Source organism: Pieris rapae, chromosome 15 (genome assembly GCF_905147795.1).
Source record: "Pieris rapae chromosome 15, ilPieRapa1.1, whole genome shotgun sequence".
Classification (NCBI taxonomy): Eukaryota; Metazoa; Arthropoda; class Insecta; order Lepidoptera; family Pieridae; genus Pieris; species Pieris rapae.
The window spans coordinates 8,027,342-8,053,836 of record NC_059523.1 but is presented as its reverse complement, the minus strand read 5'-3'; the positions used below and the strand labels follow the sequence as shown (position 1 = coordinate 8,053,836).

General features: G+C 31.6%; 3 protein-coding genes across 3 annotated transcripts; 2 read left to right on the top strand and 1 right to left on the bottom strand.

Moving 5' to 3' along the window:
• Nucleotides 1-767: 767 nt before the first annotated feature.
• Nucleotides 768-7,035, top strand: LOC110996611 (26S proteasome non-ATPase regulatory subunit 12). The gene is made up of 10 exons (XM_022264369.2): nucleotides 768-925; nucleotides 1,016-1,090; nucleotides 1,203-1,319; nucleotides 1,611-1,723; nucleotides 2,096-2,324; nucleotides 2,591-2,740; nucleotides 3,122-3,345; nucleotides 4,037-4,193; nucleotides 5,180-5,343; nucleotides 6,857-7,035. The coding sequence occupies exons 2-10, from the start codon at nucleotides 1,031-1,033 to the stop codon at nucleotides 6,993-6,995; spliced, it is 1,353 nt and encodes a 450-aa protein (XP_022120061.1). The 5' UTR covers nucleotides 768-925; nucleotides 1,016-1,030; the 3' UTR covers nucleotides 6,996-7,035.
• Nucleotides 7,036-7,547: 512 nt separating this feature from the next.
• On the top strand, nucleotides 7,548-14,272 carry LOC110996610. The gene is made up of 9 exons (XM_022264367.2): nucleotides 7,548-7,810; nucleotides 8,733-8,846; nucleotides 9,588-9,695; nucleotides 10,650-10,804; nucleotides 11,165-11,323; nucleotides 12,106-12,212; nucleotides 12,914-13,025; nucleotides 13,444-13,574; nucleotides 14,090-14,272. Exons 1-9 carry the CDS (start codon nucleotides 7,652-7,654, stop codon nucleotides 14,254-14,256), a joined length of 1,212 nt encoding a protein of 403 aa, XP_022120059.2. The 5' UTR covers nucleotides 7,548-7,651; the 3' UTR covers nucleotides 14,257-14,272.
• Nucleotides 14,273-17,679: 3,407 nt separating this feature from the next.
• Nucleotides 17,680-26,485, bottom strand: LOC111000990 (inositol polyphosphate 5-phosphatase E). Its single transcript, XM_045631437.1, has 10 exons — nucleotides 25,747-26,485; nucleotides 25,562-25,678; nucleotides 25,100-25,228; nucleotides 24,537-24,694; nucleotides 23,875-24,147; nucleotides 22,849-22,949; nucleotides 21,514-21,639; nucleotides 21,025-21,142; nucleotides 20,193-20,331; nucleotides 17,680-18,957 (listed from the first exon to the last, which is right to left on the bottom strand). The coding sequence occupies exons 1-10, from the start codon at nucleotides 26,400-26,402 to the stop codon at nucleotides 18,843-18,845; spliced, it is 1,932 nt and encodes a 643-aa protein (XP_045487393.1). The 5' UTR covers nucleotides 26,403-26,485; the 3' UTR covers nucleotides 17,680-18,842.
• Between the last annotated feature and the right edge of the window lie 10 nt (nucleotides 26,486-26,495).

Genomic DNA, 26,495 nt, shown 5'->3' with positions numbered 1-26,495 from the left:
TGTGGTCTAAAAGCATTAAGATTCTGTGTCCGTCAATTAAAAATGTACAATGCGTTGCCGTAAATCCGTCTTAAATATATATTTACATGATATTATAAAGTTTTATTTAAAAAAAATTGAATTTAGAAAAAAATAAGGTCGTATGGGTGAAAGAAGTTCACTATATATCAAATTATATCCTTCAACAAAATAGTTCAAATTCTTAAAAGGTTGGCGAAGCACTTCTGGCAATATGGCTGTCCCATTACCCATAGGAGGCGGTAACACACAGCGACTCGCGCAAGGGTATCTCCTGTGAGACTCGAACCTCGGCTTGGGCCGTCGCGGGGGGGTAAATCGCCTGAAGGGCAGGACGGAAGCTCACTGGAGTGAGCGAAGTACGAAGTAAAGGTCCTCGCCTTTCCCGGTCAAGGCGATTTTTAACCCTAGTCTGTTTATTGCTACTGTTATTATTTCTGGCCGCGCGGGCGGCTTTTAATTTGTTGTTTGCTAATGTGATTGGATCATCCGGATCCGTTAGAATGTGTCGGGGCCTCCTGCGAGCATTTTTAGTCGGGAAGGGGGGAGCCTCCTACTTGGCCTTGGCCTTGGCCCCGTGATATAAACGTAAAGTTGAAATGTATAACCATATAGAAAAATTCACCAACTTCGTAAAAACGTGCATCGTCTTGGCAATCGTTGATTAACCGGGCTTATTGCTTCGTTGGTAAATTATAGTCTATCATAACTGCAGCCTGTTGTCTAATCTGTAACTGCAGGTGTATTGTCTATTACTGTTGGTCTTGCGTCAAATTTTAATTTGTCAAGAAGAGTGAGCTTGCATTTACCTTCAAAATCTAAAGAAACTAAATTCGTGCAAAATATAAATATTTCTTAGTATTCCTTAGGTATATTGTACTACAGTTTAAATAGAACATTAATTATTGTAAGTGTTTTAAACACACATTCGTCATACCTTAAACATCGAATTGTATGTGCATATGAACCTCTATAATATATTTTTCTTAACTTACAGAATTTATATCATAAAATGACTACCAACGGTGATTTGGAAGGCCTGAATGCTAGTGGCAAAATTATTAAAATGGAGGTATGTGAGTTATTGTACAAAAATGCCCACTGACATATCCATTGTAGTAACATAAAGTTTTTATTGTATAATGCATTTGTACACAGATTCTGTTAATTATTTATTTCTATAGGTCGACTATAGTATAACTTGTGATGAAAAAATACCACTATGGAAGTCCTGGGCATCTAGTGGTAGAGTTCAAGAGGCCATTGACCAATTATTGGCATTGGAAAAACAAACCAGAACAGTAAGTTTCTAAAAAATTGCAGTGCTTATTGTAGTTGTATGAGATTAATTTTTATTAATACTTAAAAACTTACTGTGAGAAGTGACAGCTTATGATTGAAGACATTCATGGGAATATATTAAATTTTAGTTTTTGTTTGATTTAATTCATTTCATTTATAAATAATTCTTGAGTTAAATATAAATTTATTATATTTTTAAATTTATATTATTTGTTTAGCTTGTTAAGCTTGCCCTTCAAAATAAGTATTTTTCTATTGTCCTATTCTATTTATTTTTTATTCTTTAACAGGGTGCTGACATGGCTTCCACTGCAAGGATTTTAGTAACAATTGTTCAAATATGTTATGAGGCCAAAAATTGGTCAGCCCTCAATGACCACATTGTTCTGCTATCAAAGAGAAGGTATTATTTATCTTTTTACTAACTGGTTCAGCATGTATTATAGTCAAGAAACTTTGCGTCACTATATGAAATCTGAATAAATCAAGTTATAGGTTTTTGAATAAATTTTACCAGGAAGTAGGATTTATTCATTGTAAAATAATTATTAAGAAGCACAAGACCTTGTGTAGGGAATAAATGATAATTTAACCATATTAATTAATTTATAGATTTTAAATCCTTAAATTTGTATATTCAGTAAGGGTGTCTGTCTGTTTTGGGTTTTATATCTGTTTTGTTACAATTATACTATTGAGTTTTTTTGATTTTCTTTTCAGATCTTGTGTAAAATCAGCTACTGATAATCAACTGATTGGTTTATTTGATTTTTAGGTCTCAACTTAAGCAAGCTGTGGTAAAGATGGTTCAAGAGTGTTGTACTTATGTGGATAAGACACCAGATAAAGAGACAAAAATCAAATTAATAGAGACCTTAAGAACCATAACCGAAGGAAAGATTTATGTGGAAGTAGAGAGAGCAAGGCTTACCCATATTTTGGCTAAGATTCGTGAAGAAGAGAACAATGTTGCTGAAGCTGCTAAAATTATACAAGAACTGCAGGTTGGTACTAATTTATATTTGGAAGAAATAATACAGTTTTCTTCACTCTTCAGCATAGAAAGTACTTTAGACAAACTCCTCTTTATTTTAGTTTCAAGGTTTCATAAAAAGTTTTATTATTATTAATTTATTACAAAATCAAATGTTAATATAATGCTATAAGTCATATAATTTTTGTGTTAATCTTTAAAACTAAAAATTTATAAGATTTATAATTTTCTGCATTATGACATTGAGTTATTCTTATTAAACATTTAAAATTACAGGTTGAAACATATGGTTCAATGGATAAAAGAGAGAAAGTGGAACTTATTCTGGAGCAAATGAGGCTGTGCCTTGCAATCAAGGATTACATTCGTACTCAAATTATTTCCAAAAAAATAAACACTAAATTCTTTGAAGAAGAAAATACACTGGTAAGGATAAAAATAACTCTCAATTCAGTCTATTCTTAGTACTTTTCTAACTTTGGAATCAGTAATTATGATATATCTTTTATTTCTCAATAGCTTATAGTATCTACTTGTTGAATGATTTCGCTGTACAAACAGACATTATTACAGTGTTATTTTAATTCTCATTGTCTATATTCACACCAATTATTAATGCGGCCTCTGTGTATTAGTGATATAACACACCTATTAACCATACAGATTCTAGTTTCAACTTCTAACAAAAGAAGTATACTTGTATATGGTAGGTATGAACAAACATACCTTTATTATAAGCAAAGAAGCAATGTTTGTTCAGAGAACCCGTATATATAGCTTAAAATTAATAAGTATTTTTATTCACAGGAACTGAAAGAAAAGTTCTACCGCTTGATGATAGCTGTTGACCAACATAATGGCGCGTATTTGTCTGTGTGCCGTCACTTCCGGGCGTTGGGTCAAGCAGGCGGAAATGAGGCGTTAATCGGAAGTGTGGTGTTCCTTATTTTAGCACCATACGACAATGAACAGGCTGACTTGACCCATAGGCTCAAAGAGGATAAGGAACTTGATAAATTGCCTGAATACAAGTAAGTTAAATTTATTCAATGACTACAATTAACTTAATTAAAATTTATCAAGTTTTACTTGATAATGTTTTAATACTTAAATGTTTTCGTATGTTGTAATTTGCGATTGTATCAAATAAAATTTAGATATTTTCTCATGTATACTATTAACATGACATGATAAACATTCTATTCAAAAATAAAGTAAAAACTGATTAATTATATTAAAATTTATTGTTTGTAAAACATATAATACTCCGACATTGTAAAATAAATTAACTAAAAATGGTTGGCTCAAAGAGATCGCCCAAAAGCGAAAAGGCCGCCAGTTGGCTTCGTTTTCATTTAATTACGTCAATTGTATTCTATTCTGCAAGTAACTGTTAATAAAAAAAACTACACTACATTAAAACAAACAATACAATTTATATTATTGTCTTTTATTAACATAACTTTTACACATTTAATAAAACACTTTTTTACGGATTATAGTTATGTATTATTGTATTTAAACTTATAATTATTTGGACATAATTTTAAAAAGCACGCGAAACGTCGGTTTAAATTTAAAATTATGTCCAAATAATTATAAGTTTAAATACAATAATACATAACTGTAATCCGTAAAAAAGTGTTTTATTAAAATTTATATTTTTTAATTGTTTTTTTCGCGTTTCAATTGTATGTAAATAAAAATGAATCTTGTTTTCAGACAACTGTTGGGTCTCTTCATGAATCCAGAGATAATAAGATGGAACACCTTGTGTTCATCATATGAGAAGATGCTGAGGATGACACCATTCTTCAAATGTTCTGATGAGATGGGACAAGAGAGATGGGGTGACCTGAAGAATAGAGTTGTGGAGCACGTAAGTAGGCTTAATGTTCTTCTGCTTTTGGATGGTGTATGAAAAGGCTGAATTTGCATCCAATTTTTGTCTCTGTTGGGTTGTGAGGAACTTGGGCGTTGTATGGTTAAGTTTCTTAAGCAATTTTTAAAGAACAGTGGTATCACTGAAAAAAATTGTCATTCTCTTTCACTAAGTAGTGAGCCTCCTGCCCGTTTGCCTCCTTTTCTATAAAAAAAATTAGAAGCATTTCATTTATTATTATTTTTTAACGTTCATAATTGTACATTGTGTTACCTACATTAATAAATTTGATTTGATTTGCTGAACCCTTAAATACGCAGTATCTCAAAATATTTAGACTAACTTGAACAAATTGTTTACTACGAAGTATTTATAATACATATTTATTCTTATTAACTCGAATTTCAATACTGAGACTTCGTAAGTCGTAGCTAGTAAAATATAATGACGTATTATTTGTAATTCCCCGAAATATAACAATAAAATCGAACATGAATGTTCGGGTTCGGAGCTTTTATTTTATTGTTTTTGTCTTGTACGCATTAATGCATTTACAAAACTTTTTAAGAAACATTACTGTGTACATTATGTTTATAAAATACACATAAACTCTGCAAAAAAAAATATATAAATAAATCGTGCCTCTGTTATTCGAAAATTCACCAGTTGAATCATTTTTATCTCGAAATTTTTGCATTTCTCTTGATATTCGAGTTATAGAGATTCCACGGTATAACTTTGCATAAAGTTATGAAGCCTCTTAGAGTTGTGTAAATCATTTTTAATGGTATAAATGCGTAATTTAGTTGCAATGTTGAAATCAGACATGTTTTTTGTATGTATTATAATTGAACAATGAATTTCAACTCTTTAAACATGATGATGCTTATAATATTATGTTTAGAAAAAAAATAAAAAAAAAATATTTTTTTTTTTAATTTTTTTTTTAGAAAAATATAAGAAAATGTTTTATTTTGTTACAGAATATCCGTATTATGTCGATGTACTACACTCGTATCACGATGCAGCGTATGAGCGAGCTGCTTGGCCTGAGTGTGACTGAGACGGAAGAGGCCCTGAGCCAATTGGTCGTTAGCAGCGTTGTAAAGGCCAAGATTGATCGACCGGCCGGTGTTGTTCATTTCAGGTGAGATTTATTTTTATACTAGTGACCCGCCCCAGCTTCGCACTGGTGCAATGCTGAAGAAAAGCAGGTCTTTATTATGTATTGTTATTTCCGTCGCTGGAAAACTCCGATAATATACGCGACATATAACATATAGACATATACCATCACGGACTTTTCTGTAGATCTTTTCAATGTGTACAATACTTAGTACATTATTTTGATAAAACTCGTACGGTTCAGCCTGCGTTTGTAATGTAAGCGAAAAAAATGTAATTATTTACGACATCACATTAGAAACCTCAAAAATAACAGTACTTTTCCACTATTTAATGGATGTTATTATACATATAAACCTTCTTCTTGAATCACTCTATCTATTAAAAAAACCGCATCAAAATCCGTTGCGTAGTTTCAAAGATTGAAGCATACAAAGCGACATAGGGACAGAGAAAGCGACTTTGTTTTATACTATGTAGTGATACTCTCATTTGTCATTTCGTATAATGACATTTCATAAGTGTTGCTACTAAAAAGTTCTCCAACAAAAAAGGGACAAATTTGACCCATTTCAAAATGACGAACAATATATTGAATTAGCTTTAATTATTTTATTCTTTAACTGGCATCACTGTCTACTAATTCCGGGTTTTGTAAACCTTTTTCAAAAAATAAAATATTTTCTTTACCTGTGCATTTTTTTTCTATTTGTGATGAAAAGAGATGTAATTATAACTCGCCGGTAACCACGTTTGGTATGGAGCACCTTAATAAAATGGTTCACAAACAAATGTATGTATAGACTCAGATGTTTAAACTCGTATTGAAATTTAAAAATGTGCCCAGCCGAAAAGGTTTGCCATCTCTGACATGTCAAAAAATTATAGTTCTCACAATTCTAGGGAATTAAAAATCAGAGTTAAGTTTAATTGATTAAATCGATTGACGATTGTAGCGCTTCGAGGACGTATAAAAGTAATATAGCTAGCTAAGTAGTATAGCTCAGTGTCTTCTTAATGTCGTGTCGAAAGTGTCGCCCACTTTCACCTCTAGTTATTATTAAGTGAAAATTCACTTAAGTATAAATATACTTACTAAAAAAAGCACGCGGAAGAAGTGAAACTTCGTAATGTGGAAATGAAAATAGGATGGGGTAGAATGTGATTTTTAGTGAAATTATATTGTTTTTTTAAGACAAACTATATTAACATTGATCACAATTAACAATTGATCGAAACTTTTTAAATAAAATAATAATATTTATTAAAATAGAAAAACAAGTACGTATTTCAACTAAATTCATGCTGTTTACATCGAATATCAAGAAAACTGCATGTGCACTGCATTTACCGACTCACTCTCTTTCTCTCTTCTACTTTCTGTTTTTTCTATTCCCCCTCCATGTTAAACGTTTAACGCAACCTTGTAGGAAGTTGCATTCGAAGTTTCAGTTCAAAAACGTCAATAAAAGATTCAGAACTGTCTGCCCCACTCTCTACTGAGGAAACTTTTTAATGTTTTATGTTTATTTCAGATTAAACATGGACTCCTCCGACCGACTGAATGAGTGGTCGTCGAACTTAAATACGTTGATGCAACTGGTGAACAAGACAACGCATCTTATTAACAAGGAAGAATGTGTTCATAAACATTTGTTGGCCACGGTCGAATAAATTTTATTTTAAGTCTAGAAATACATATTTCATATATTAATAAGGGTTTTATTTCGTCGAATAAATACATATATATGTAAGGAAATATTTCATATTATTTTTCAAATAAATAAACGTGTGGAGAAGGTGCCTCTCTTCCTTCTGAGAAAGAGATCGGTTGGATTTTTGACTTGTCTAAACCGATATCTAGCCCGAAGGCTAATCTTGAGAAGTTATATACAGGGTGGCCTAAATGTCGTGAATAAAACGCAACTAGGGGTTATATGGGGTCATCAGCTGCAAAAAATTGTTCTACGCTAGGTACTTCAGCTCAACCCCTGCAGAGTTATATTTTTTTTTGCATTTTTATAACAAATTTGACTTTTTTTATTAAAATTCGAAAAAAAGTCTCAGGTAAAGATTGTGACATGAATTAATTCTATAAGTTTCGGCTTTTTAGTTTTTATCGCTTGTGTCTTGCAACGATTTTTATCTAATTAAAAATTATAATAATACTCGTGATAATAAATTGTGTATGATTTAGTATCTGCCTACTGGTTGAATAACTTTAGCCGTTGGAACTAAAGGTCACTTCCAGTTAAAAATGATAAGATAATTTTCATAGTATTTTTAATTGTTCAGTAAGTTAAGGATATCTGATAGAGTGCACGTCCAAAATGATACATATCATTTATTTAATCATACCAGTGCTTTTCGTTATATTTCGTTTCATAAATACGAAAAACAAACCGGCGATTTTTGGGATTTATCAACAGAAAAATAAATCGTATTGGCTTAAGTTCATATTTATGTATGTTGTATTAAAGTTAAGGCAGGTTAGTAACTAGAATTAAATTTGTATTGGATGCGAATATAGACAAGTAATTGTGGAATAAGTAAATTTAGAGCGTTTTGTACATTATAAGTTTTCATATATTATGTATGCATATATCGGTTTGTACGATCCCATCAATAATTACTTAAGAGGAAAGTTTATAATAAAAATAATGAAAAACAAATGTTATAATATTAATACCTTTATAATACAAAAAAAAATTGTCGCTTCCCGCCTTCGATATGCTCCATGGCCGGTTTTAAAGGAGAGAAACCGCTATAAGGCATTTTAGGGAAATATCAAAAAGGTTAGTCGACATTACTGGAGACCGAAGAGCTACGTCGGACAAATAATTAGTCCAGCTATTCAAAGGGGGAACGCTGCCAGTATCTTCGGAACCTTGCCTAAAGGGTCTCGTTTTAATAATTTATTTGAATTATTACTTTTTTATTGGTATTGAAATTTAATATTATATTTTTTTTAACTAAATACAGTCATAATCGTTGACGACATCGTTAGGAACAACATACTGGTAATATTAACCAAAATCAAAGGTCCCGGCTATTATACTGTATTAGGTTTGTCGCCTTTGTTACGACTTTACCACCAAATATGAGTAGTCTCTTCGATGTGGTTGAGATTTTGACCTACACGGTTTTTTATTTCCCATGTCGTGTATTCCCATATATATATATTCTTATATTAGTGAAACCTATTGTGGATACATCCAATGTGTTTATTTTATGTTTTATTTTTAACTATATTTTTATTGTAAAGATGTTTGTGTTTTGTTTCCAAATAAATAAAAAAATATACTGTTAATAGTAGGTTAAATAAGTAATAATAGACATCTATTAAAGCGTAATTATAGTATCCTTCGTAGAATCGATACTCTTATCACAATTAACCTCAATATTTTTTAGTTAAAAGTTTACCTGACGCGTCTACCGACTGAATTAAAGAGTGAAAGTGAAATACACGTTCAAGAACATGATGTGAGCATTGAAAAATGTTATGATTTAGGTGATTATCCGAAGGTGAGTAATTCTTACTAAAACAATAAGCAATATTAAGGTTATTATTAAAAACCGAGACTTCTGTCAAAAACGTATTTGATTTTGACATAGGGGAGTCATAGTTTGTGCTCAGTTTCGATTTAAATCATACCTTTAGGAATCATTCTGAATGATCTACTAGTTTGGAACGAGCGTACAAATTCTTAAAAGGCCGGCAAGGCACTCGCGAGCCCTCTAGCATCGAGAGTGTCCATAAGATTTTACTTACATCAGTTTTAAAATAATAAAAAAGCTATTTGATATGTATTAAAAATAGACATATATCGTATGTTTGTGTATAGATTATCAAATATGAGTGTAAAGAGCGAAGAGATTGCATTCTATCCGTCGCCAAAAATGGATTGTCTTCGTAGGGTCTGGTTATTGGGATGCAGATAGATCGACGTCACGGTCTGATCTCAGATTGTGGATTGATTATTGGGTTCGAGCGTTAGACGAGGTTTATATATTTAGCAGAATTCCAATCGTGAATTATTTTGCAGAACTCGTCACTATCACTTACCTTGTGTAAAGCACGCAAAATGATGTGACAGTTTTATAATTTTTGTTTCAGCATAAACATTTCAGTTTTAGTTAATACCTACCCACACGTAATATTTTTATTAATTTCAGCAGTTGACTGTCCCTAGGCTTTGCTGTAAAGTATCTTATTTATAAACAGTGTAATTTAATTGGCTTTTTCTTAATACTGTTTTGTTTCAGTCAGTTGATGGAGTCTACTTCAATGGAATGTCAGAGACGGTTGAGGCTCTGATTTGTGGATTGGCAAGACGTCCTCAACGTGCTTGTGATGCCTTCCTATACCTTAAGGTAATTTAAATGCATATTATTCCTACTAGACGTAAGTATCGTAAACTGACTGATCGTAGTTTTTATATCTTAACTGTTATTATTATTATACGTTGTTTATTAATGAGGGGTAAGTGGTAAGTAAATTGTAATCAAAACGAATAAAACTGGAAAGCCTTAGCTTATAATTATGTGAAAGGGCGTCGGCCTTAAATGGCTGTAGACATCCGAAGGGCCCAGTTGCTAATGACGGGAAGTTGTATCGTTAGCGACCGGAATTGCTTGATGTGCGCATTTCATTAATAACCCTGAATTAGTGTCTCGTAGTGATTATAGGTGTTGCTAAACCAGTATACTAGCTGCTGTGGTCTCTGGCAGAATGACCAGCGCTGTGGAACTCTCTGCTCCTGAGAATTATACTGAGCCAGGGTCAATTACAACCACAGCGTACACGCATTACACACATATGTAAAACATACCTTGTCCTTAAAAAAAAATTTATCTCTCATTTCTTTCCCTTTTTTTATGATAGTTATTTTGTGTGTTTCTGTGTATGTGTGTTTTGTTTGTTATAAATGTTTTGTCTATCTCTATACTTAAGATTTGTAATGGTAAAATTGAATAAGAACATATTTTACAACTGAATTCGAGGTCCAATAAAGAAAGCTTTCAACCAGAACTAGTATACAATTACAAATAATTATGGATTATTAGACAACATTTTATGCCAGTACGAATGTCTGGCAATCTGTTTTATTTAACTTAAACCCTCTTTAACAATTACCATTGTAAATTCTAAAATAAATAAAATAAAAAATTCTAAAATAAATTGGAATAAATATTTGATTACATAAATATTTATTTCTCGTTTTAACCACGCAAGTTAAGGGTTGAGACACTCCTTCTTTAACCCCGTGTTTAACAATGCGCAGGCAAATTCTAATATGATTATAATCTGTATATTTTAATACACAGCTCGACGGCGAAGATGTACTGTTAACTCCAAGTCTTCCAGATACACATTTGAAGAAGTCAAGCGAAGATGATGAAGGTCATGATGTACAAGGCTTAACAATTACGAACTTTGTACCGATGCGAACTTGGAAGTTAAAATACAACGGCGAAATGAAGTGAGTTTTATACTTAAAAAAATTAGCTTACTACTCTGGGTACGTTAAATTCATAGAATTATTGTAATAGCATGAACAGGTGAAAACTAGCATCGCATTTCCACATATAATATTATTATAAATATTTTATGAATAAACCTGGTGTTAACAACAGACGGAAAAAAATTCTAAGGATTAAACAATTATTCTAAGAACTAGTGACGTATGTGCCTAGGTACACATTATTGTTTCGTAAGCCTGGTGTTGCGTGGAGAAGTTCTCTTAGTCTTTTAAAATAAACTCCAACCAAATTATGTATAGTATGTTCACTACAAAACACTGTTAAAATAATCAAATATATACTAAATGTCATCATTTCAGGCGTCGAGGCGACGATACTAAGATAAAGGTAGAAGCGAACTTAACTTGGAGTGCTTCTTCGAACCCATTCAACTTTGACATACAGATGTCTGCTTGGAGTATGGCTAACGATATGGCGAGGGAGTACTGGTCAGCTGACTACTTTAAATTGCTCAAGAAGTATGTTTATTGAAATATTTTATGTGTTATAAAAAGCAGTTATTGAGATTACCACGTTTTACCAAAAAAACTCGCAAAACTTCTATATATACTTCTAAAACTTATATTTCTAAGAATAGAAATTAATATAGTAAATATATTAGGCTTATAAGCACATCCTATGCACTCACTCACACATTTGCACCTACACACTCACTCATGCACTCAGGCGTGTGGATAACGGTTGAAAAAATACAGGATGTGAGTTATGGAAGAGCTGGGAACCCTGGTAGGTATTTTTTACTTAAAAGGGTTCCCAAATCTTTCACATAGGAATGCACATGTACTTTGAACTGAATAAACACTTTTTATTATTATTTATTTTTATGTGGTCTACTTATTAAAAGTATTAAATAATTAAGCAATACACAGTCATAGATTATGTTTACGTTTGATGTTGGTTCTGTTTGCGTGTGAGCAGTGTTGCCCTAGTGGCTCCAGCGTGCGACTCTCATACCTGAGGTCGTAGGTTCCATCCCCGGCTGTGCACCAATGGACTTTTTTTCTATGTGCGCATTTAACATTTCCTCGAACGGTGAAGGAAACATCGTGAGGAAACCGACATGTCTTAGATTTAAAAAGTCGACGACGTGTGTCAGGCACTGGAGGCTGATCACCTACTTGCCTCTAAAAATTGATCATGAAACAGATTCAGAAATCTGAAGCCAAGATTTCGAATAATTCCACAGCCCATCGAACCTTCTTAACTAATCCGTGAAAGAAAGTTATTTATTTTATTACAGATACCATCAAACACATTACGAACAAGTGGGTTACTTGGCTGGTACTGTAATAGTCAATCACAAAAAATATGAAATTCACATGCCTTGTGTGAGGGATCACAGTTTTGGTAAGTAAATAATCCAACCATATTGAACATTTAAAATATAAATAACTAGCGACCTGCTCCGGCTTCGCACGGGTGCAATGCTGATACTAAATACACTACAGAAAATCTGTGAACGTTGTATATAAAAATGTGGGTTATCCATAAGAGATAGACATATGCCATCACGGAACCTTCCTCTTGAATCACTATCTATTAAAAAAACCGCATCAAAATCCGTTGCGTTGTTTCAAAGTTTTAAGCATACAAAGGGACATAGGGACAGAGAAAGCGACTTTGTTTTATACTATGTAGTGTTAGTGATAAAAAATAGATTTAAGAACCCCCTGGGGTTTAGACATAATCACTCTTCGGCATGCGTGACCAAGGCAAGGTGATCAAGGATTTAGCCCCTTATAGCATGTCAACCAAACTAAAATTAGTTTTAGTTTCTAGATCTATCAAACGACATATTATTATGACATGTTTGGCGTTCTATACAACTTTATGACTTCATTTACAAATTGGAATATTAATTTTTAGATGTTCATTTATTGAATAAATTTTGACACATTCCATAAGCTTCATCGTGAGTTAGTTCACTGATATAAATTGTAAATTATCTACGTATTTAATTGTGTATCGATTTTATATTGATTAAAACGGAATGATAGAGATGATTCTTTGACGATATTTAATTTATAAATGTATTTTTGTTCATACAGGAACATTACGCGAATGGCGTAACTTTCACCGATACGTGTATCACTTCATATTTCTCGATAACGGCGATTTTATCGCTGCCGGAAGTGTTTCACAACCGAGTATTTTGTCTCAGTAAGTATTCCTATTATTTCTTTACAGTGCCATTATGCTCTCTCTCAGCAGGCTCTATTAATGACCCGGATGCGATTTCAGAAAAAAAAGTTAGTAATGTTACGCATAAACTGTGGACATTTCTAATAAGTCACAATTATCTATTCGTCACGTTTCATCTCTTAAACTTTTACCTTCTATATATTGAAATGGTGGAGTAAAGTTTATCCGTGTACTATTTAAACTAAAGAAACCTTGAAAACTAGGAACCTTTGCGCACCGACTAACAGTCTGTAGTCATTTGCTAAAATTGTTCTTTAGATATTATTTCTTACCAGATTTGGAATATAAGGCAGTAATGACAGCTAGTTGCAGTCCGATAAAATAGAATACCAAGTTAAAAAATTATCCATAATAACTCAAAAACTGTATTTTCCAGTCTTACTATTGGATATTATTACTCTAAGGAAAACCACTCAATGACAGCTATCGACTCTTCCGATTTCCAGTTATACCAACATGCAGAAAATCAGATAATTCCAAAGGATTATGGATTTAGCTTTGAAGCAGGTAATAAAGTTGTAAAAGTGTTTGAATGATTCCGGTGTTCCGATACGGTAATTGTTAGAAAAACAGTTCCAAGTAAATAATGTAATCGAATATTTCTTATAGATTGGGGATAGTATATGTTTGAAATAATTGTTAATTTTATTTATGAAAATTAAGACTAGACTATTTCTCGGTTCTATATATATATATATATATATATATATATGCCAAAAGACTTTTTATATTATGTACCTACCTATCGTTGTAAATGTAAGATTTGTGCATCTATGGCAAATAGAACAAGCGCGACATGTTAAATTTTGGCGCCATTCTTTCATGTAATTTTCTACCGAAAGTAATTCCGTTTTCTTTATTTTGACATTAACAATGTTGCCACTGAGCACTTTATGACATGACAATACCGAAATACATAGATAAATGATAATCGACAGTAGTTATATAATTTAAAGTCGATGTAAAAAAAATTCAAAGTGTATAATGTCATATAGGTTTTTATATTTTTACCCTGTTTCTAGGTGGCGTATCTTACACCGTAAAAATACAAGATAAGGATGAAGTTAGTTTTTACATTGGAAAAGATAGGGAAGCGAAATTTTATGAAAAATGGTGTGACGTAGAAGTGAACGGATTGACTGGCCGCGCTTGTGTTGAATGGCATTACAATAATGTCGTATCAAAATAAAGAAAATAATAATAAATGTCTTATTATTTACTGCCTATTTAAATCTGAATTTATTTGTATACAAACATTTTCCTTTAAAATATTAAAAATATAGTACACAAAAATTTATACCTCGACAGATATTCCTTGGTTCAAATATATAAGGGCAAAATTCAGAACTCGAACTGTGAGTCCTGTTTGTCAAAATTCAATACAATTTTTACGTACGGAATTCGACTTACCACGAAGTTTCGTCCCTGAATGAAAGATTCGTATGGAATAAATAAAACAAATTTACAGCATCAAAAGTTTATTTCAGCGAAACATTAAATTGAAACAATTCATTAGTAATAATGGACTAGTATGCTCACAACATTGCTTATAAAATATGCTATAGTAGGTAATAGGTATTTAAAAATATATTTCTTTCTCCTATTTGAAAATATGTCAAAAGCAATTACATGACATAGCCATGTACGCATAGACAGAGTAACTAATAGAGAAACTATTTTATTACTCTCTCTTACATGGAACGCAAATATCCTTAGACAGAGACAACGACACTACATTTCTGCTTTCCGCATACCAAAACCTTGGTTACCATGGTAACTTATTCTCTTTGGTAGCCATAGCTTAACATCAATTAACAATTGAAATAATATGCATAGTTCTATTTATCATTAGGTACATACTTCATAGGTGTACTACATACACTAACTTTGAAAAGTACATATTAAAATAGATTAATCTAGTGTGCTAAGAAAGTATAACAGCCCCATATCATTGTCTATTTCATAAGATTACGATGGACCATAGATAATAGTACTTTACGTCGTGATCAAAATGTAATTTTTCTATTCAGAACGGAATGTAGGTTAGACCATGAAAGGTCCAAAACAATTCCTTATTTCGTAAAAAGAACATTACAATACTTTATTTTATTTAACAGATATTTAAACTTTTTTTGGGACTAAAGTCGTAACATGCGAAAATGAGTTCATGTAGAGACTATTATCTAAATTTCTTTTCTATACACGAACAGCACTATGATATAATTTTTTTTACCGTCGAAGCATTCTTTAATACATTAGTAAAGCGGTCATAGTCCTATCTTGATAAAAATATGAATTACATATTGCAGACGTATACACTTGAAAAACTGCCAATAGCCAGTATGAAAGGTTTTTTTTCTGATATTTAAAACAAATAGGATTTTGTTTTTTGCGTATACGTGCATATACGTACGTTATACATATTTTGAGTGGCGTGGCGCTTAGTTAACACCGCACTAGAAATGGTAGACAAATATATTTTTCAAATAGTTGATAATGTTCCATATAAAAGAATATGAAAGCGGATCACGGGGGCGCAATTAATAATTGCCTTGCTTGCTAGAGACTAAGGTAAGAGATTTGATAAAATCGGTCCATATTAAAATTACAACTCTACGCACATTCTAACTTTCTAGTACACTGTCAAATCCTAAATCGATCTATTTCATACATGGTACAAGTATGAATAATTTTAAATATACTTGAGTCACAAAGTCATGGCTCGTAGTGAGAAATCTTATGTTTTGCGCAACCAGGTAAAGTTTTTTCATACTATTTGACGGGCACGAAAGCTCGTTGAAAAATAATTGTACGATTTCTGACTTTTTTATAGAATACGACTCAAACCGATGTTAAGAGATACCAGCATGGATACTCAATTCCAGAAGGCTCGCGAATGCGTTGTCGGCCTGTTAAGAATTGGTACGCTTTTTTCTTGAAGCAGTCGTCTCCCTAAGGCGTATTTTTTCCGAAATACTTCAGTGGCAACCCACACAATAGTGATGCGATAACAAATTTAAATAACGCGCAGTAGTCGAACGTATGTATGAATACATTTTATATGACTTTCATAATGAGTCTAGTACATTTAAGATTTTCTACGCGACAGATACATGGCTATAAAGATAATTGACACATTTTTGGCAAATGTTTCATGTGTTTTTTTCTATTTAGTATTATTTCGAAAACTTGTCAATGAAACTTACGTCTACATGACAAATAAAGATCCTTAAAATGAAGCTTAATCGTGAATAAAACTTATCATTTTTGATTCAATAATCGCATTTAATAAATATAACTGGAGGTCTTCAATAATCCACCTTTGCACAGAATACATACATATATATTTTTGAAGTTATACTTCTTTTGGCGTTTTACGGAAAAATTATGAGTGTAAATTTTTACGATTCGCGCGTAATCAGTCACAAAACCGACACAAAAAGTCAACATTTTAGTTTTTTGTGTTAGTGTTGTTTTTTCTACAAACGTAGAAAAATGCGAAAGTATTTTTTCTGATAGTAAGATTTTGTTACACGTTGTAAGAAGTATAATTTCTACAGCGCGTATATATGTATATACACTTTATTAAATAGACAATACAACGAATAATTTAAATCAATGAACTTCGATTCTAATTAGAAGATATTTATTCATATACATTTTCCACCTTGACATTTCCTAAGGCCAATATGCCATAACAATACATTTTAAAGCATTTATACATGTAATTGTAAAATGCACCTTAATACACAGCGTTAAAGACACAATTTAAATAGCCGAGATTAGCAAGAATTGGAATAATCAGTTTTGCTATAAAGGCAACCATAACCAATCTGCGACATTTGACATTGACAAGGGTCAATACTTGACATGTTCAAGTTGTTTTACACTACGACGTTGTGAAATCTATGAACAGCGGCTGAGACAAATTCACTTTGCGACAGGCGTAACCTACTGCCGCTACAGGAAATTGTATTCACAGTCAATATCTCAAGCCCATGTAAAAATATTGTTAGTAGATTATTTAAGCCATATTTGGCGATTTTTTTGTTATTTGTCAGCGATTTTTCCAAATACACAGTAGTTATTAACCTAGTTTAGAAAATATTTGACATACTTTTAGATATTCGAGCGTAACAATATATTGATGTTTCTTATCTATAACTACAATCACATAGAAACATACTACCCCTAATTTAAGGTCCCATATAAATTTAAAATCTATTTGGAATGAATAAGACTAGCATACTTTTGGTATTAATAAAATAACGCAATACCCAAGTTTTTAAGTACATACATTATAAGTACTTAACCCTAAGTATCACTGAAGAATACTCTCGCATTGTATCTAGAACATTCACTAGAAAAATCTAACTATTTTAAATATCATTGACGGGTTAAATAGCATGCAAGTGTTTTACGATATAAACAATAGTTTTCGTGTAGTTTATGGAAGTAATACTTAACTGATGGTATGTACGCTTACACGTACAGATTTTGCTGCCATGATATTCCATTTTAAATAAAAAAAATCGTAACCATGCAAACACAGTAATAACTTTAATAAAATATTTTTAAGAAAAAAAAAAACTAGTGAATGCTGACATGTTCTTTTTCAATTATACAAAACGCGCCAAAAAATATGATTTGATTATAAGGGGTAAATTTACTAATTTAAATCAAATTTAACTATACATATATTGGATATAGAATATGTATTTAACGATGTCAGGACAAAAAGACCCGCTATGCGATGTTTTTTTTTTTATTTAAAATAAAACAGAATTCCATCTGTAGAGTTAATAAGGCCCGTATACTAGAACTCAATCGAACTTAAGTCTAGTTTCAAGAGCCGGCAGCCCTTAGAGACGAAATTCTGACGAATTAGAATATGGACCTAATAAAAAAAAACCTAGAACGAATCATTACTCCCGTATGTCAAAATCGAACATATTTTTGACATACGGGAGTGAGACGTACCGCTATGTCGCAATCTTATCTTATACGAAGCGCAATTGTGCGAAAGACGAGTTAAACAACGAAAAATTATGACGTGCAATAACAACAATATAAGTGCAACTTACTTAAGTAAGCAACAAAAATCACAACCTAGCTTACTAATGCCAAGGGCAAACTTAAGTGCGATACACTCAGTGCAAAGTAACCTACAATTAAAGCAAAATATTACTAATACTGATGTAACCTGATATTTCTATCCTTTTCTCATTGCAAATGAACGGGCGGGACAGAGAATGGACATTTTCAGAGGTAAGTTATGGGTAAGAGTTCACATTTGTGTTGCATATAATGGTTGGAATCGTATACAATCTGTATCTATTAAAAACTTTTTGCTCAAGAACCATAAACAAAAAGCAAATTACTCTGTTACACACTAAAATGTCCATTGCCCTAATTTGTTGTAATAAATATTACTCTAATGACTTTTTCACACTTATAAAATACTGTTAAAACTGAATCTTGACTAGATAAATATAGTAATTCAATCAATGAATATTTTTTGTCTATTGTCATTTATAGACTGCATTGTCTTTATGGTATAAAAATATAGATCTTGCAACATATTTTAGTTCTGTCAAAGCAAAAAAATATAGTCACAGTTAAAACTCAATTTCTGTACTTTCGACGACACATTAAAAAAAATGAAAATAATAGTTCTTAACTATTAAGTTGTGTTGGTTATGTATATATATATATGTCAATTATTTCACTATAATTATACTAAAAGTAAGGAATAATAAAATATCCTATGAAATGTCACTGTATGGAACATACTGCTGAAGTACCCGGGGCGTGGTCCAGAAGCGCTCGTCGACGTTTGATTCCCTCGAGATAGACTTCCCGATTGAAAAGACCAGCTGCTAAGGGCACTCTGAAAATGTCAGAGTTTCACTTAAAAAATATTTATTTATTTATTTATCCTTTATTGCCTTATACAAAAACACACATAACAAAAATAATAAAAAAATAAACAGTTACAAAAGATATAAGGCAAAGGGCGGAAATCGCTTACAAGCGATTTCTTCCAGGCAACCCTACAACGAGAAACAACGTTAAAGAAACACCATCAGAGGGTAGAGTACAAAAAATAAAAAACAACAAAAACTAAAAACAAAAAAAAAAACTAAAAACTTAAAACAAGCGTTACTATAACTAATTGAATATAATAAAACAAAATCAAAGAAAAAATAGCAATAATAATAAATAAAAATAATTATAGACAAAAATTTAAAAGCCAATAAAAAGGTTAACCTATAAAAATAAATATATATAAGCAGAACTAGTTACGAGGTAGAAAGAAAATGATCAAAAAGAAGCTTTTTAAATACATTTAAAGATTGCGCTCGTCTAATATCGAAATATACTCTGTTGTGTTTTATTTGTTATTAAATCGGTTAATCGAAGTAAAAAAAACCTATTGAACGAATAGCCAGATTAAATGTTGTCACTGTATATCATTCAGGCAGTTAGTTGGACAGTGATAAATGTAAAGAAGCTAGGTTGTTGATTGAACTAATCAAGTAATAGCCGTTAACTATCGGCCTGAAAGATGTTCAGCCAATTGATCAAACAGCTAGGCATATACTTCGATCGATGATGTTTACTTGCCTAGACTGTTGACTGTTAATTTAAATTTAACTCTCTCAAACTCGAAATAAAACTTTAAAACTGTCAATATGGCGTCGGCAAACCACAAGTACAATGAAAGAGAGTCGTGACAAAAATAATATGAAATTGGCTTAAGCAAATTAATTTTAGAAGAGATATTTTTATGTGATATCTTTCCTTTTTTATATTTCTGCCAAATAATGACTATCGTACATAGAGCCAAAGCCAGCCAGTTTATTAAATGTTGAAACAAACGCTATGGCTGATTGTCTTTCAGACTGTTAGTTAAAAGGCTAGGCTGTTAATTAAACGGCAAATTAAGCTTATACGCTGCGACATAAAATATTAAAATATGATGTAAATTAGTTTTTATGTACCTTACTATCTGAAAATCACAAATCAGCGCTTTTGAAGTTATATATTTTTTGTGTGTTACGTAAAAAATTTTTACGATGTAAAAAAAATTTCTTTAAGTTAATTTATGTTGTTAATACATACACATCGGTGCCAGGTCTAAGCGCAGCGGAGAACAGCCCCCAAACGGGTTTGTGGTCGCTGGTGCATATTGATTGAACGGAATTGTATGCTATACATTTTAAACTAGCTGTAACCGGCATTGCACTGAGCCGTCGAAGACCTGAAAAAATTAAAAAAAAAAAGATTAAACTTAGACATAGACTATAGACAAACCAGTGACGCTAAAACCTCTATGTTAGACGGTGAGGTTAAATTTAAAATGATGTTTAAATAATTATAAGTTTACAATAATACATAACTTCAATCCGTTAAAAAGTGTTTTTCTTTAAATGTGTAAAAGTTATGTTAATTAAAGACAATACTAAGTTTTTGTTTTATTCATACTTAGGTTTTTATTCCGTCTGTTTGGGGAAGATCATAAAAATGTTTAATATGTTGGTATGTACCTACTAAAGGTAAGTAAAAATTACATCTAATATATAAAAATTTTGTGTCACGGGGTTAGTAAACGAACTCCTCCGAAACGGTTCGACTGATTCTCATGAAATTTTGTGTGCGTATTGGGTAAGTCTGAGAATCGAACAACATCTATTTTTCATCCCCCTAAATTTTAAGGGTGGTCCACCCCTAAATTTTTTTATTAATTTTTTAGACAAAATTTTTAGTTTTTATTTTTTTACGATACACCATACAAAAATACATGCAACCCTAAATTTTCACCCCTCTACAATCATCCCTTATGTTTTTTTTGTTAATTATAAACTTTAATTTTTTTGGCACAAAAACATGGCAAAACAACGTTTGCCGGGTCAGCTAGTATATATATATAAATTTAGATATATAATGTAAGTACCTGCAAAACCAGCCGACGAATTTCCAGTCATAGACTTTGCTTTGAACAAAATTCTGTCAGTATACGCCGGTGCCCGTTGCTTACTTGACGTGTCAAACTTTTGACTGCCCGGATCATACTGAAAATATAATAATTATTATTAAATTAGACATGAACAGTGGCACAACCCATACATTGTTTGGTATAAATAGCGTTTTCCTTAAGATATTTTACTACACTGAGGGAGTTTTAAATGCGCACATAAAGTCCACTGGTGTAGTGCAGGGTTCAAACCTACGACCCTAGAAAGAAGTATCAGAGACGCCATAAGGCAAATACGACTAAAGAAAGATTTCAGGACAATTTCGTCATAACCATATTTTGAATAAAGATTATTATTATTATTAGAAATATAAAAACATTAGTTAAAAGAAAGAGATAAGGCAGCTAGTTGCCCTCCTTTTCATTAAGTTATATTATATATCTGCAACTAAGTATATAAATAAATACCTTATACGTAGGCGGAAATCTGATTGGTGCCTCTCTAAAGTCTCTAAAGGCAGCTCCGTCTTCCAAAACGACCGTAAGTTGATCTGCGTGTAATAGCCCGTGGGGTAAGTGAGGTGGGAGGGGAAACTGAAATAAAACATTTATTAATCCCTATAGTTTGTTTTATTATATTCAATTAGTTATACTAACGCTTGTTTTAAGTTTTTTGTTTTTAATTTTTTGTACTCTACCCTCTGATGATGTTTCTTTAACGTTGTTTCTCATTAGGGTTGCCTGGAAGAAATCGCTTGGAAGCGATTTCCGCCCTTTGCCTAATATCTTTTGTAACTGGTTTTTTTTTTTTTAATTTTTGTTATGTGTGTTTTTGTATAAGGCAATAAAGGATAAATAAATAAATAACGTCCCTACTTCCTCTAAAATAATATTATTAATATAATATAATTAATTTTGTAGAAAAGAAATAAAACTCTTCACGTGCATAATAACGTTTGAACGATTCTATAGTTGGTCCAAATTTTTAGTACCATAGATGTTTTTCTAAATTTATTTTCTAACCAAAAAGGTATCTATACAAATTGCAAAGCGGGATATTGAAAAAAATATTCCATAAAATCGGAATTACAATTAGTATTTTTTTAAACACTCAGAACTTAAAAAATAAACATAATTAAAAAAAATAACGTGTGTTAAAAAAGTTAAGTAAGTTTAAGTTAGATGGATTTAATTTTAACGTTAACTATTCAATCTAACTAAAATATTTTGACTAAATAATTTGGCAAAAACCAGCAATTTGCTTCCAATTAGAAAAAAATAACGTATTTACGTAAATAACAGCTTGAAAAAATACTTGAAATGTGTAAGAGGTTAATAATACTTGTAAATGTATGTACATTTACAAGTATTATCGATCTAAGATATCTTCGAAATAGAACGCTAATGTTTCATGATTTGATCACTTTTGATTTTGAATAACAGCCTAATGCTGCATGGGGTAGAAATATTTCCGCATTCTGTTATCACAAGACAGTAAATCCACACCAAAAAATGTTTCACTAGAAATCAAGTACTCTTGTCTTAAAAGGCCGCGAACGCACTTGCGAGAGCTTTGGCAATGTGTCTATAGGCGGCGGTATCACTTAACACCAGATGAGCCTCCTGCCCATCTGCCCCGTAACATAAAAAAGTGCAGATGAATTACGTTGCAAATATAAATGAAACTGTCTAATGCCTCAATGTTATCAGTAAATATGGAAATAAAATATTTTCTCCTACTTTATAGAAACAATTAATGTATTTTGTGTCTAATAAAGTTATTTCTTTCTTTCTAAATATTACCTGTGTTTGTTCGATCCATCTTAAAACAGCAGCTCTCGGCTCCCCCAGTCTGAAGTTCAAGTCCCCACACCAAAATACATAATCAAAATTGTTTGTTACATCTGAAAAAAACCATATATATTTCTTAATATAATAATACAAAAAAAGTTTGTTGAAAAAAAAAGAGATATATTAAGTCCCTGGACCCTATGGCAGGGAAGTAGTGAAAATTTATATATATTATATATAAAAAAATATATATATATATATATAATAATACATGTCACTGTTTGTTATTCTTTTACGATTGACCGCAATAATCTTAAAAGACACTAATAAAAATGTTCTTAAAGAAATTCAATAATTATGAACGATCAAATGGAATAATTCTTCAAAGCTTTTTAATAAGTGGGCTTTAAGAATTGTAGAGAGGTCGATTTTAATGATAAAAGAGATATAATATTATCTTTTTATAGCCGTTTGGTGCCGTGTAAGTATTACGCAAGCACTATAGGTGGAGGGTTTGATTTTTTAATGGGTGATTATGTCAACAGAAGTTATTTACTTTCTTATAATTACATATATTACCCACAATTTGTCTATGCTTGGAAATGACATGCATATTCGACGATTCCTACAAAAAATTATTACTTTTATGTACTATTATTTTTCGGAGCTTTGCAAACTTTTGCTGACAGGAGATAAATTGCAGTAAACCTGCTTACGTAATATTTGAACGGCCCCTTTAAAACCAGTACAAGAACTAAACCAGTTTATCAATATATCAGTCCAACAAGCAAAAACAAAGCAAAAAAATGTGTATTTCCTATCAGAAACCCATATAAACCTTTCTTATTCACTCGCAGAATAGCTTATTTGTTAAATAAAATCCTTTATAATTTATAAGCATCAACCACATATATAAAACAAAAGTAAAATTTTCACGCGAAAAAACATTAGAAAAAAAAATATATTTACAAACACACATTGCTAAAAAATTTTTTAAACTACTGTTCTATAATACACTCTTATTAAATAAGCATTTACCTTTACTTCTATGCCGACAAGGCAAATTCTTTGGTAAATCTATCGAACGTATAATCCTTTTGATGTCTGACAACCTTTCTTTCACTTTCTCCTGATGGGCTGTCAAATGGGCGGTTACAAAGAGAAAAGTGGAGCCAAAAAGCGCAAACGATATAGCCACAGCACCCTTGGTACGAAATGCTGTTCCCGGACGGACAGAGAGACTAGCATCTTCAGGCAACGAACAGAACCATATAAGGTCTCTTCGTATAAAAATTGTCAAGTGTATTGTACCTGAAATGCATCAATAGTTTATTAAACATACATACATACAAAGTGTAAATAGACCTCATAAACTTTTTATGATTTCATTAAAAGGAACTTTAATACCTATAAAGCATAATTTGAACAGAGATTCTATTTAGTATATATGTGTATATACAATTAACTACTCTCTATGATGGACATATATATGTCCATCATAGAGAGTAGTTAATTTGAAATTATTTAACATGAAAAATATTTTTCTTCTGTTGTGAAAATTAAAAGAAAATTGACTTAAATGCTATAATGTTTAAAGATATTTATTGGTCGTGTATTTTTGATTACAAAAACACACAACAACTAGATGTACAACTTCTAGATTTTACAAAATGTGTGTGCCAAAAACATATCATACCTACCTAAGTAATAAGAGTGTAATAACAAATGTGATGGACCCAAAACCTCTTGTATTGTAATTTCCCATTCAGTCCTTTCTGAATATGATTCTTGTGTTCCAATTGCAAAAATGTCAGGCACATGCTTAACTTCATCCGGAAATATAAAATCTGCAAGTTCTCTGGAAAAATTCAGATTTTTAATTATTACATTAGATCAGTGTTTCCCAACATGGGGCCCACGTCCAACAGGAATTTGATTGCATTCGAAAATTCATTAAAATGATTTCATATTTCCTTTTTTCAAAATTACCTTACTGTGTTTCATTAACAATTTACTAGTAATTTCTTCTTCAAACTATTTATTGAGTAAACAAATTCAATTTTTTAATATTTAAAATAAAGTATGTTACATGGGAGGGGTCACAAGAATTTTAGAAAGGCTTATTAACAAAAGCTTGGTGCTAGCAAAAGGTTTAATGTGACAAGCACTTATAACAAACACAAAGAGAAAAATCATACATCAATTAAAAATACTAGCAATACTTTTGTTAACACAATAGTTTTACTTAAGTTTAATTAGTTACCTTGGTGGTGATTGCCCATTCATATTCCATGTTCCAACAAAAATCTTTACCTCTCGATCTGGAAACACATGCTCCAATTCTGCTGTGCCTAAAAGTGAATTGGATGCTAACCTTCCATATAAATAATTCCTGTAAAATTAAATTAACAATTACAACAATGAAACAAACAATATGCACAATGGACCCAGGAGTGTCTTCGTGTATAAACTGAGTCCACCAACCAATCTTATATAATAAACATTTATGTGGTTTTCTTTGGTTACTTTCTGTAGATCATACTTTTTACTAAACTAAGCAAATTTGAAAATTATTAGATAAAATTACTGTCATAGATTAAACATCTTAATAAGTTAAATTCATAAGTAATATATTAAGATCATACATAAGTTAAATTTAAGTGGTATGTGAGGAAGAGATTTCTAAGGGATTACATTTGAGTTAATAGATCAGAAAAGACCCAACCTTTGCTTTGCTTCTTGTGTTGGTATGAGACGTAGCACTTGTGCGGCAAGCAATGAATTACGAGCCAAGCTATCTGTGCTTCCAGTGTGTGATGACCTTGTGATTGTTGACTTGGCTCTAGACAAATTATGATACATTTTAAAATAGATTTAGTGCCCCAATGATAAAATAAAAAGACTACTTACCTCCTTTTACGGTCCAATGAACTGCTTCTATCACTTTCAGGTGAAGAAGAATGGTACAATGGTTTTGTATCACTTGATATTAAGTGATCAGCTGATAACCTTTTTACAAATAACTTACTTTTAGGCTTAATACCCTCAAATGAACCTGAATGTTCAAAACTTTTCTTTGAATCATCACATTTAGGAAAACACACAGTTGCTTTAGGTATCTCCTCACTTTTAGTACAAGATAGAGTATGGTCACTTAAACTATTGCTAGAATTATTAACAGGACTATCTGGTCTTGAATGTGTCTCGTCTTTTAGGGTATGAGCCTCGACCAGACTTTTTGGGCGGGAACGTCTAAAGAGTTTCCTGCAACATTTCGAGTTTTTTTCGTCGTCGTTTTGGAGATCATCAGCGCTTATATGAGCTTCAGGAGAAGATTGTTCACAGCCAGCTGTTTTACAACTTTTCGAATTGTCTACGTTAGTCTCAATATTGTTAGCACTTTGTGCAAGGAATGGATCTGCTGGAGACATTGGACGTGATGATGACTGATTGAATTCATCATTAGAATCAGTATCAACATAGCAACCAACTTTTGGCGATTTTTTAACAAATAACCGCTTTCGTAGAGACAATTTTTGTTTGGTCCTGGTTGGAGAAGTTGTCATATTTGGTTTAAAACCACTTAGATGATCATTTTAAGTTAATAATTACATTTTTATGATTTTTTTTATATGGAAAACATAACCTAAAATTCATTG

What these genes read in the sequence shown, in the direction of transcription:
- LOC110996611 (XM_022264369.2), top strand. Translation starts at nt 1,031, where the DNA reads ATGACTACCAACGGTGATTTGGAAGGCCTGAATGCTAGTGGCAAAATT. An exon ending in AAATTATACAAGAACTGCAG is followed by an intron (nt 2,325 to 2,590) that starts GTTGGTACTAAT and finishes TTAAAATTACAG; the next exon opens with GTTGAAACATATGGTTCAAT. An exon ending in GATAAATTGCCTGAATACAA is followed by an intron (nt 3,346 to 4,036) that starts GTAAGTTAAATT and finishes TCTTGTTTTCAG; the next exon opens with ACAACTGTTGGGTCTCTTCA.
- LOC110996610 (XM_022264367.2), top strand. Translation starts at nt 7,652, where the DNA reads ATGATACATATCATTTATTTAATCATACCAGTGCTTTTCGTTATATTT. An exon ending in TTGTATTAAAGTTAAGGCAG is followed by an intron (nt 7,811 to 8,732) that starts GTTAGTAACTAG and finishes AATATTTTTTAG; the next exon opens with TTAAAAGTTTACCTGACGCG. An exon ending in CAACCGAGTATTTTGTCTCA is followed by an intron (nt 13,026 to 13,443) that starts GTAAGTATTCCT and finishes TGTATTTTCCAG; the next exon opens with TCTTACTATTGGATATTATT.
- LOC111000990 (XM_045631437.1), bottom strand. Translation starts at nt 26,402, where the DNA reads ATGACAACTTCTCCAACCAGGACCAAACAAAAATTGTCTCTACGAAAG. An exon ending in GATGGATCGAACAAACACAG is followed by an intron (nt 21,640 to 22,848) that starts GTAATATTTAGA and finishes GTTTTATTTCAG; the next exon opens with TTTCCCCTCCCACCTCACTT. An exon ending in GATTTCCGCCTACGTATAAG is followed by an intron (nt 21,143 to 21,513) that starts GTATTTATTTAT and finishes TTATATTTTCAG; the next exon opens with TATGATCCGGGCAGTCAAAA.